General features: G+C 47.0%; 1 protein-coding gene and 1 pseudogene across 1 annotated transcript; one reads left to right on the forward strand and one right to left on the reverse strand.

Annotated features, from left to right (window-relative positions):
* The first annotated feature begins 1,203 nt into the window (after positions 1–1,203).
* On the forward strand, positions 1,204–2,010 carry LOC123154938 (chaperone protein dnaJ 8, chloroplastic). Its single transcript, XM_044573543.1, has one exon. It carries the CDS (start codon positions 1,380–1,382, stop codon positions 1,842–1,844), a length of 465 nt encoding a protein of 154 aa, XP_044429478.1. The 5' UTR covers positions 1,204–1,379; the 3' UTR covers positions 1,845–2,010.
* A 1,237-nt stretch (positions 2,011–3,247) lies between these two features.
* LOC123149447 (uncharacterized) lies at positions 3,248–8,556 on the reverse strand (annotated as a pseudogene).
* Between the last annotated feature and the right edge of the window lie 3,594 nt (positions 8,557–12,150).

A 12,150-nucleotide genomic window follows, 5' to 3' on the forward strand; every position in this document is an offset into this window, starting at 1 on the left:
CATCATCAGCATTGATGCCAATTTTTCATTTTTATTTTCAGTTGTCTCAAAAAAATTTATATTTTAATTTTGACTTGAACTTTTTAAATCATATATTGATGTTTTTTCTATATTGCATATATTTTAAAATTTTGGAACTTATGAAAAAAAAATCAGATCCATATGCACAAGAAGTTCTGATGCACTAGACGGGGGAGAGTTGTATTTATCCGGTTTTACAGAATAAAGAAGTAAATCATCTAGTTTTGGAGTTGAGGTTTGTAATATCGAAAGTACCATTATGCTCCCGGGTGCAAATGCAGCCGGGTGAACAGTAAATCCTGAAACTATTTTAAAATCTGATTTTATTTTTTTACAAACATTCTTGAGTGTTCTCCGGGAGTTCTTCTCCCTAACATTTTAATTTTCATGAAGTGATCACGTTCTTGACGCTTTGGGTAGGAAAAAAAACTAGCAGCCAAAAACGCTTCAAAAAAGAGCTTTTTTAGAGTACCCATTTTGTTTTTGTTTTTTTGGCGCTGAGCACATCCAATGCTATTTCTTCACAAAATTTTGCATGGCAAGTAGTAGAACACTCCGACATGTGTGTTGTAAAAAAATTAGAATTTTGAGATTTTGTTTACTTTTTTTGAATTGTATTATTTGAGGTGCACAAGCAACCGGAAGGCGGGAACGGAGAAACTCCATGTCGTTTGTAATAGCATGTACTACTTGGTCAATTGTTGAGTGCTGAAAACTTAAATGGGTCTGTCTAGGATACATCTAAATGTGACAACTCTGTTTGTGGTCTAGTTTTTTTGTTCTAGTTTTTTTTTTCTTGTTGCTGCATTATATATTTGTGAGAGCTTAGATATGACATTCTTAAAAAAAAATCTAGATGTGAATTAGACAAACTGAACTTAAATACACATCTTTCACTTCAAAAACTTCACATGAAAGCTTTCTTTTCTTTTTCCCCAGAACAGCCAAAAACAGCTCCCTTCCTACGGGGTATCTCAATCCAGTCAAAACGGGATGGAAAAACGGAACGGATAGTGACGCCGCGGTGTCTCCCCGTCGTCAAGTTTCGTCCGTGACAAAACGTGCGAGCAATGGCAACGTGGGAAACTCCGGCAAGACAAGACAACCGTGTCCCAGACGCGCCGCTCCTTCCGGCGAGCCAACCGCCTCCTCCTCCATCCTATAAATCCCACGCGCCACCACGCGGCAGCCTCATCCATTCCAAGCACCAACCATTCCAGCTCCACCACGCGGTCAACAGCGCGAACGCATCGGGAGATCCAAAGATCCCACAGCTCCATCCCCACTCGTTCCGATCCATTCATTTCACCTTCTCGTGATCTCTTGGCGCGTGTGGATACAGCCATCAGGCATCAGCCATGGCTGCCGGAGGAGGAGTGGTGCTCAACCTGCGCGTCCCGTCGGCGTCAGTGACGCCGGCGCGGCGGTGTGGGACGGCGTCGTCGTCGTCGGTGAGATGCGGGGGCGCGCGCGGGGCGGCGCCGGCGAGGCATACGGGCGGGGCGCTGGAGGATGACCACTACCGGATGCTGAGGCTGGCGCCGGGGGCCACCAGGGGCGATGTCAAGAGGGCCTTCCACCGCCTCGCGCTGCAGCACCACCCGGACGTCGTGCGCCGGGGCGGCGGGGACGGCCAGCAAGACGACGCCATCGACTTCCAGCGGATCAACGCGGCGTACCAGACGTTGATGAGCAACATGCGGGAGGCGGAGGCGACGCTCGAGTACTGGCGCCGCCGCTACGGCCTCGCCGACGAGGACCTCGACCGCTACCGCCACTACCTCAACGACGAGGACGCGGACGACTGGTTCGCCGACTTCTGAAATCTCAAGGGCCGCGGCGATTCTTGCCATGGCGGAGGCAGCACTGTAAATAATTTGTGAAATGTGACTCTCTGCTTCTCTCCCTTTTTTGTGGAGCAGAGATTGTAATTTGAACATTCTTATTTTCATTGTGAATATAAGAAAACATAGCAGGAATTAACCTAAATTGTGGCCCATGATTAACACCTCTTCTCTTTGGATATCCATGGAAGGGGCGCCTCTTTCATTTTCAGTGATAGCGCCACACTGGCACCGACTGCTGGATGCTTTTAGGCGAATTGTTTTCAGTTTTGTAGTGTATAAAATTTCAGCCATTTGTTTTGCTTCATCCTCCGTCTGTTTTCTTCCACAGCAACTCTTCTCTTCTTCTCCTGAAACTCAATCTGCCTCGTGCAAGCTGAGCATGTGTTGCACAAAGATGGCATTTGAAATGCTTGTCATGTGCTGTTACACTATATGGGTAGAGGATTTCTGGAACGCACCTCGATTTAGATCTAAGAAGGCATGTTGTTACTCGAATATGCATTTTTATTAATACGGAGTACTACTCATGGATAAATATACTCCATGTATATCAAAATATAAAACAACAGTGTTAAAAAACATCTTATATTTTAATACTAAGGGGTACCTCCCTAAGTGCTCACAAACCATTCAATTATCATCCTCCCAAGTTCATATCAATGATTAGTGCTTATGACATCACAACCCTTGATCCACACAAGTCGGTATTTCAAGGGTGACGTGACTTTAAATATGGCGAGCGCTATGCGCCGACCGTCTGATACCTCCCAGCTAACTAGCGCCTCGTCCATCGTTGAATGAGGTAAATCAGAGCCATCCATCCGTCTCCATCCGTTGCAACAACAACCATGTTGCAAAGCTGCGCTCACAACATCAACGAAGTTGCAAAGGTTGCTGATGTTGCCGCACGTCAGCCTGGACAATCTTTGCAACATGCGCTCTTGCAGCCGCGACATAACCCTCTTTATGGTTGCTTCCGACCATTAGACCTACGTCGAGTGTGGCGGCTGCCTTCACCGCGAAATCCATTGCCGCCAGCCGCTCCTCTATCTGCTCCATCCCTCATCATTCATAGCACATCGTCTCATCGGTCGCAACATCCGCCATTGACGGTTGCAACATGTAGTCACAATTGTTGCAGGGTCAGTTGACGTGCTTGCAGTACTGCCGCAACATTTATTGTTGCCGTTTGCAGAATCCAGTCGTGCACGTAGCAACACAACTACGCTAATGTCACTTTACTAAGACTTTGTCAAGTTTCAATCGACTGAGTTCTTTCCACACAATTCTTTATATGCATGTAAAATACTTCTTTTGTTCCAAAATACATGACCCAACTTTGTACTATAAAGTTAGTACAAAGTTAGGTCATCTATTTTGGAACGGAGGGAGTACTAGGCTAGGACAGCTAAGGTAGCACGACTCGATGATGTCTTGAATCGAAACTGAAATCCAATTCGGACACACCTTGTCGTGATCGTTCCTAGGAATAGTAGGACCAATGCTATCTTCTTGTGGTCGTAGCTGCTGGCTGGGAGAGGAGGTTCAGCAAGCTGAGGAGATGCCTCCTGCTTGGACTCCGGCAGGGTGGAACCGAACGACCACAACAGTATCCGGTGCATCCCGGCGGAGAAGCCGATCGCCACCTCCTCCGGCAGATTTCGGCGCAGATCAACGGTGGCACTGACCTGGTACAGGGCACCGTCGATGAGGAGAGCAACAGCCAGCATCCTGGAGTCGTTGTGGTATTTCACGGTGGCCTCCATGACACTGGACGTCGTGAGGTTCTTGCCCGGCCATGTCGCCGTCGTGTGCGCGGACGCCGTGGAGTTGGCGGAGCTGATGTCGATGCCGACATGGTTGGGGAAAGCGTCAAACTCTACCGTCACGACGGCCGGGCCGCCGCCGGCGCTGCTGCTGCTGCGCGGGAAGTCCACGGAAGGGAGATGGCCGAGGAAGAAGGTCATCCTATTGCCTGGCTGCTGCGGCAGGCTGTCCTTGTCTGGGGCGATCCGGAAGGAGAAGGCGGTGGCGAAGCTAGCCATCTCGCCGGTGGCGCCGTTCCATAGCGGCACCTTGTACCGGTACGATGCCCAGCTGTTTTTCGTCAGCTGGAGCGCCGGTGGACTCACGAGTGCGTCGCTGGAGACGACAATCGACGAGCCGGCGGTGGGGTCGGAGAAGTCGAGGGTGAAGGAGAGCGAAAGGACACAGCTTGGCGCGTGGTAGAGGCATAGCAACGACGTCAGGACTAGGGCGGTGGTCGGACGACGGCCGGAGGCCATGGCTGATGGCTTGGCCGTGGTGCCTGGGAAGGAGGAACCATGAGGAGCATCATGAAATAGGGAATGGGATTTAGTGGGGGAGTAGTTAGTTGTCATGGTCAAATTTAGAGCATAAATAGTGCACACGAAAGGAACTAGAGAGCCCACGGATTGATTGATGGTGTTGTCGTTGAAATTTTCTGGTTAAGGCCATTAGATTACACGGGATCAAGTCACCATCGTACTATCATATAGCTAGTGGTCGTTCAACAAAGCAGTTGACACACTTGACTTTTTTCTTCTTCTTATGTTTTTTTATTTACTCATCAAGTTGTTTTTCCTTGTTATATACCGAATATAAGAGGACAAGCAGGTTGAAGAAGTTCACAGCCATTCATTCAGAAGCAACACATGTCAAGTTCACAACCAACATATGTGAAGCTCACAGCTAACATACAACTAGTACTCTAGGTCACAGCCACAACTTGCTATGGGACGACAGTTACAAGGCATTACAATGTACTACTAAGCAAACTAATAAGAGAAATATGATTACCTGACTAAGCAAAGAAAACGACCGCATCGCTTTTTTGGTTAAGTCGTTGCCTGCATCAGGTCTGCAGAAAGACAAGGCCCGATGTTCTTCCTGGCAACAGGTGGAGAAAAATGAGTGAACTGATCTGATCACCTGGACGCCTCCAGAGGTTTAACCGGCATAGTGTAGGGAGAATCCCAATCCGCATCGAAGACGTCCTGCAGCTGCGAGACGATGGAGGGGTCGTACGTTCCGAAGCTCACTCCAGCCGTCGTGTAGAAGTAGTCCCAGATGAGGTTGCTGGTGCCGATGTTTGCCCTCACATCGCTGACGGCATACTTGCCGTGGTTCACCCGGGTGAAGTCGGGATAACGGTTCCCTGTTGCGGCGCCCTGAGCCAAGGCAGGTCCGGTTTCGTTGTACCCGGGAACCAAGTAGTACTTGACCTCGACCTTGCCGCTGCAGTGGTTGTATTTCGAAGATGCGCAGAGGATGTTTGAGTACAGGAGGCTCTTCAAGTACTTTTCAGTGCTTGGGATGAAGTGTGTCCAGTAGGCTACGAGCAGCCTAACTGTTGCATTCTTGGAGAATATTACCTATCAATGATCAGGTTATATTCAGTTAGTAGATGAATTCAGCATTGATAAGTACAGAGATAAACTGTCCAGGAGATATTATTTTTTTGAAAATAAAATGTCACCAGGCTGCTTAACTAGAGTCATGTAAGGTACAATTCCACAAAGTTCTGGTGTTGAAGCTTTGGCAAATAGCCAACTGGATAGTACTGATTACAGTGCTCATGTAGTCATGATAGTGCCAAATTATTTCGGTTGATCTACAAATTTGATACTGTATATTAGATGTCACCTTGCAAAAAAGGTATGATTATATCCAAGTATCCCAATTTTACTGAAACTACATGAGACTCTGTATTGCCTGCATAATTGGCATAACAAATGCAACTTAAATACCTCTGATATCGCTGACGACAAAGATGGCCAGAACACAGTTTCAGAAGCATACTGCGATTGTCCAAGCCAGTCCATAGTACTTATCCTCACCATTCCCCCAGAATTGACAGATTTGATGGTGTCGACCCAACCTTGTTCATCTGCCTGGAACTTATCAAACGACAGCTGGAAAACATGAACAACTTGAATCAGCATCAGATTCAGAACATGTGTTACAATTTAGAAGATTATTCCTTGGAAAAGTGATCCGCATGTTTTAATTTCACATAGTATGATAAAATGACGCGTAACTGGAAATCGATCGTTAACGCCAAGAATCATAGAGCTTGAAATAAATATTTTACAGACTTGCCAACTGTTGTAGCAGACATTCTCCTTTTCTTCCTTAAGGGCTAAGGCAGACTATGTGAGGCAGCCAGGCAACCCAGAAAACAAATTTTTTTAAATGGTATGTGCTTTAGAAATTCAAGTGTGTGGCTGTGTGCTAGAGGCTATGTTACTACAGTACCAAGTGACTGAAAATTGTATGGGTTAGTGTCATGATACTACTTCCGATATTCCCTTGCTTGATACAAAAAATGAAAGCTATTCCCTTTTTCTTCAGAAAGAACACAATATGAGGCATTACCTCAGGTGGAGCAAACGAAAGATAGCTCAAGTGGTGTTCTTTACTGGATCTCCTGAGCCCAGGGGTTTCAATTAAAACATCAAGCAGTTCAGGATTGGCAAGGGATGGATAGCCGTCGACATACGGGACATCGACAGAAAGTGGCAGAGGTGACCTGGTGCATATTAGAATTATTCAACCCAGGGAAACTGACAGAAGAATTAGAGTACTTATGCCTACTAATAATGTTTAGGAAATTTATGAAACCATAACATGCCTTCAAGTAAAAAACAGTAAATATTGTATCCATTTAACATCAAGCAACAGTATGCACATTACATCGATGGTGAACATAAAAGGAACACAGCTAAATGCTGTCAGCAGTTTGACAAAAATGTTAGCACAAGGACACAACATACAAAGTACAACTGCCAGGAAGTTATGGATAATATGATGTCATGTAGGTAGGAGATAGTTTATTTTTGTACTGGGTAGTAACTGATTATCAATTACCAATAAGGCTACAAACCTGCATCTTTGTTCAGGTTGTAGGAAATGTGACCAACATGGCACCTTTCTAAAAGTCTGCCACTTCTTATCCCAGGCAATTTTGGTGTAAGTGGTTGAATTGAGTGTTGAAAGTGTCCAAAGATTTTGAAAATACACCTCAACAGTTTTTGCTATCTGTGGACAACCAACGAAATAAATCCCCAGCTCCTTCACCTGCAATAAGAAGTCAAAGTACTATCAAACAGATTCAACTTAACGAACTTGTTTTTTCGGCATTTTTCTTCAAACTACAATGTAAATGCAGTAACACTGTACCGCTAGTTTACTTTCCAGTATACCTGGGTAAGGGACTTCCAATCATTGTTTGCAGAGCCAATATACACATCCTTTTTGTCAGATATCCAGACTTTTGCATGCAGAACGCCGGATCCCCACCAATCCTCAAAAAGTACGGTTACATTCTGAACGTTTGGCCTTCCTGCAGCGAGGTTAGCACTCTCTTGGTCGAAATCAGGAGCAAATCCAGCGTGCTGCGCGATCCTGCAAAGATGATACAGTCGTTAACAAAATGAATTAGACTTGTGCACACACATTCTAAGTTTCCTTCTCATCGTTCTTTAACTCCTTTCGCTTGAATGCTTCCATGGCAGTTAACTGCGCAGTGCCAAAACCATATCACGGGCATGCACCTATGTTGCTTCTCACTAACATAATCAGGACAACTAACTTCCTATGGCACAGAAATCACTGTAATGGTACTAACAACTAGCACTTGAAAATTTGACATCAACCCTTGCCTGATTTGGACCTTACGATCTGCAGCTTTCTCAAGTGCGTTGTAAACCCGGCGCCCCTCCTCAGCCCCAAACTTCGCCATGTCGCTCTCGGAGAACCCGTACTCTCCTGATTTCGGGTTCTTCGGGTGTGCTATGAACTGCCAGTATTGCGCGAGGATGTCAAGGCTCTCTGTCGTGTTCCCCGATAGCCACTGGAGCACGTCCGCTGCGGATCAGCAGCAATAACAAAAGTCAGCTAGTTCTGTATCAAACTATCAATTCAGGCAACTAACATAAACAGATAAAGTCCATTCCATTCGTCCACAACTTTTTTTCGCGTGAAGTCAGACAAGGAGCAATTTTAATTAAAATCACACATGTTGTCAACAACACTTGTAGTACCGCGCGGCGAGAAGCGCTGAGCTATGCTGAAACCAAACACCACCACTCATACATCAATGACTGAATCCTACGTGCACCTGCAAACAGAAATTGCAATGGGCACGGCCAATTGACCGGACAGGCGAACCCATCCATGGAATGTGCGTCCTATTAACTCAGAACGCATTTGCATTCACAGCAAGCTGAAACAAAATGCCGTCTTAGAGAACCCAGACATTTTTACACCTTTCGAAACGCCTTATCCTACACATCGATGAGGAATAGGGTGGTAATCGAGGAACGAAGCCCCAGGAGCCAAACCGCATGGATCGACGGCGAGAACAGCCGCGCCGACTAGAGGGAGGGGAGGTGGGGAGGGGGAGCCGGTGGGTACCTGTGGCGAGGACCCCCGGGACGCGGCGGAGGTGGGGCATGTCGGTGGGGATGGACTGCACCAGCCACGCCTTGCAAGACTCCGCGGCGCCCGCGGCCGGCGGAGCTCCCCACAGCGCGGAGACGGCGAGGAGGAGCGCGGGCAGGAGGAGGTGCCGGCGGCGACGAGGCGGAGGAGCCATGGCGCGCGCGCTCTCTCTGTGCGGCGGCAGCGCGCGGTGTGAACGGAGCTGCCCAGTGGGGAGTGGGCCCTGGAGATAATCCAAGGGGGCCAAGTCATCCTGCTATGGTTGTACGGCCCTGTAATTTTTTGTCTCGACTCAGACGCTGTAAAGTTTGTTTGAATTTATTGAAAAAATCGTTTTCTTCAAATTTGATCAAATTGCGCCATTTTTCTTGAGATAGAAAATTATAAGCCATTTTTTAAGATCTTTCTGAGTAGTAGTTTGTGACTAGATTTCTTCCTTCAGCCTTCGAGTCGGCAAATTTCAATCAAGATCTACTCCATCTGTCCCGAATTACTTGTTTTACATTTGTCTAGACACGTCGTATCTAAACACGGCAGTAATTTGAGACGCGGGTAATACTTTTTTTTAAGGATGTCTTTCTCCTCAAGCAAAAACAAAAAAGTAAAGCCAAAGATGCCTGCCCTGTGCATCTCGTTTCTTCCTCCCACTCTTTCATTTCTGAAAGTGACAGGTTCTTTTTTTTCTTTTTGAGGAAACGCTGAAGGTTCCTCTAAGCCCGAGCATATTCTCGCGGCAAATAACGCATCTTTCGGATTGTTGATTTTTCCCTTGTGGGAGCTATATCTCACTTATGTGGAATGTATGTTTCGCTCGCCTCGGGCGCAACACGATGGCCGGCCCACTATTGTAGCAGTTTGTGCGTTCTTTTCTTTGTTTTCTTTGTCCGGTTCTTAATTGTTTTGGGCAGATTTTTTTTGCGTGGGTTTTCTTTTTTGTCGTTTTTTCACTGTTTGGGTTGTTTTTTTCTGTGTTTTTCATTCTTCACCGTTTTTCTTTGATTTTCTTTTTTTCGTAATCGTCATTTATGGCCCCACATGCCTTCTCGATTTTCAGCAAAAATAATGCTTAGACTAGGATTTGATCTCTGGTCTGCAGGTAATTAACAAAGGGAGGCAACCACCTCATCTATGACACTCATTGTTGAACATTCTAAGGGAAATACTGTTTTTGACATGTTTTTGCCTTTAATATGTTAGCACTGAAAAACTTTTTGTTTAAAGCATCGTGATAACTTTGATCATTGGGAATAAATTTGTTGAACTCGCCCCCCCCCGGTAATTTCTGTAAATAGCACGATAACATTCACGCCATAGACCTGATAATTTAGATACAAACACCGTGGTAACTTTAACCATTGGGGAAAACAAATGTGAAAAGATATCTGATAATTTATGTGTAAATAGATGGTAATATACGCAGCGCACATCTGATAACTAAGGTAGAAGCACCATGGTAACTTTGATCGTAGGGATTTTTATTTTGAAAAGATACTCCGGTATCTTCTGTGTAAATAGCACGGTAGTATACCTCCCTCCCCTGACATTTTTATGTGTAAATAGTATGAAAACATATGCACTGCGATAAGTAAACACCATGATAAGTTTTTGACCCGTGGAGGGGGGGGGGGAGGGGGGAATTTGTTGCTGAAACATATCCCTGATAAATTTTGTGTAAATAACATGATATTTTAAGCACTACGGGCTTGATAGGTTACCTAGAATCACCATGATAACTTTTCGTCCTGGGAAAAAGTTGTTCAAAATATTCCCAATAATTTTTGTGTAAATAACATGATAATATAAGCACCGCATAACCGATAACTTGCAATATAAACATGATGGTAACTTTTTTACCAAAGGAAAATATATAAGTTGTTAAAACATACACTCGCCTCGCGCGTGGGCCTCTTGGATGAACACAACACATGGCGTGCCACGGGAAAGTCACATAATGTTTAGTGTCATGAGGGGCACACGTGCTATAAGCGTGATAAGTTACGCAAAGACATCATGGTAATTTTTGACCTATGGAAAAAGCTACCGAAACACACCCAGATTTTTAGGTGCAAGTACCATGATAATATACGAATCGTAGACCCGGTAACTCATGTACAATCCCCCATGGTAACTTTGACCGGGGGGGAGGTTGATGTACATATACCCTGATAACTTATGTGTAAGTACCACGGTATTTTACACATTGAAGACCTTATAACTTGTGTACAAAACACAGTGGTAACTTTGAAAGAGTGTAGTTGTTGAAGCATAGTACCTGATATGTTTTATGTAAATAGCACAGTAAGTTATGCAACACATGCCTGATGTGACGCCCGGGAAATTAAGCTACAGTAACCCTCTGGTAATGATGCCACGTCACCTCGATTATTGTTGATAATCTCGTGTTAGCTCGGAACCGAACCAAATTCAAATTTGAATTAAAGTCAAAACAATTAAAGTTTTCAGAAGTCAAAACTAAATTGTCCCTAATGTGTCTAATAATCCATAATAAATGCTGGTGAAGAAATCATCTCTTAATAAAATACCTAAATGCACTAAATAAACTAAAACAGTAGCAAAAATGATTATTTAAATGCTTTAAAATGATAAACAATTACAAACTAATATATTTAGGTGCCAAGTTAATTGTGGCAGTGGTATAATTCCTATTACCAATTTAGGGATCATTTTGTACTTCACAAGACTAAATTACAATGAGGAATAAAATAAAACAGAAAAGAAAATAAATAAAAAAGAACAAAAAAAACAGAAAACAAACACACAAAAAAAAGGAAATAAAAGCCCCCCCCCTCGCTGGGCCTCGGCCCAGCAGGCCATCGGGCCGCCAGGCCGGCCCAGCCGCGCCCCACACCCTCCCCCTTATCCACCCCACTGGGGGAAAACCCTAACCACCCACCCCACTTTCCCCACTCCTCCCTCTGCTTCCCCCGATCCAGATCGGATCGGGCGTCGACGCCCCTTGCTGCTCGCCCGACGCCACGCCTCGGCGGACCGCCTTCGCCGGAGCCGCCCACCGGGCCGCCCCGTCCTCATCCCCCTCCCCGATCCAGAAATGGTTCGGGGCACGACCTCGACGCCGCACCGAACCGCGATGCCCGCCGCTCGACCCCGGACCGCTCCCTCGCCGGACCTCCTCCTCTACGTCGCCGTCGTCCCCGTCCTCCTCCCCAAAGGCTCCACCGAGCCTCGCCGACCCTCTTCTCTTCAACGCCGGTGAGGGCCTTGCCCTCCCCTTCCCTTCCTCTGCTCCGTGCCGGCTGCGCCGCTTTCTGCACCGTCCTGCGCCCACCACGGCCATCGCAACCATTCGCCACCGCCCGTGCTGCTCCTGCTCCCCGCCTCGCCGCACTGACCGCGCCCCAGGCGCGCCCCCGAGCCCCGGCCTCCTGCAGCTCTCACCAACACAGACCCTCCCGCTCGCGCGACCGCGGCTCGCGCCGTCCAGCCGTCGCCCTGGCTCCCCGTGCCAAACCCTGTCGCCACAACCCCTGCTGCATCTGCTGCGCCCGCGGCCTGCTGTGCGCGCCCGCGCGCAATCCCCCCTGCGCTGTAGTTGGTAGGCGCCCCCTCACCTCGCTGACCTGCTCCGGTCGGTTGCGGCTACCCTGCCGTGGCCGCCGGCCAGCCCGCACTTGCCCGAGTCCAGTTGCCCGCGCCCCGCCGCCGGCGCCGGCGTGCGTCGTGCGCGCCCTCTCGGGCACGCGCTTGTTCGGGTTACACCCGCACCCAGCGCCCGTTAGGCCCGTGTGAGCAAATGACAAGGGGGCCCCCATCCCCCAGAATGTTTTAATAAAAAAAA

This window comes from Triticum aestivum, chromosome 7A (assembly GCF_018294505.1).
Source record: "Triticum aestivum cultivar Chinese Spring chromosome 7A, IWGSC CS RefSeq v2.1, whole genome shotgun sequence".
NCBI classification, from domain to species: Eukaryota; Viridiplantae; Streptophyta; class Magnoliopsida; order Poales; family Poaceae; genus Triticum; species Triticum aestivum.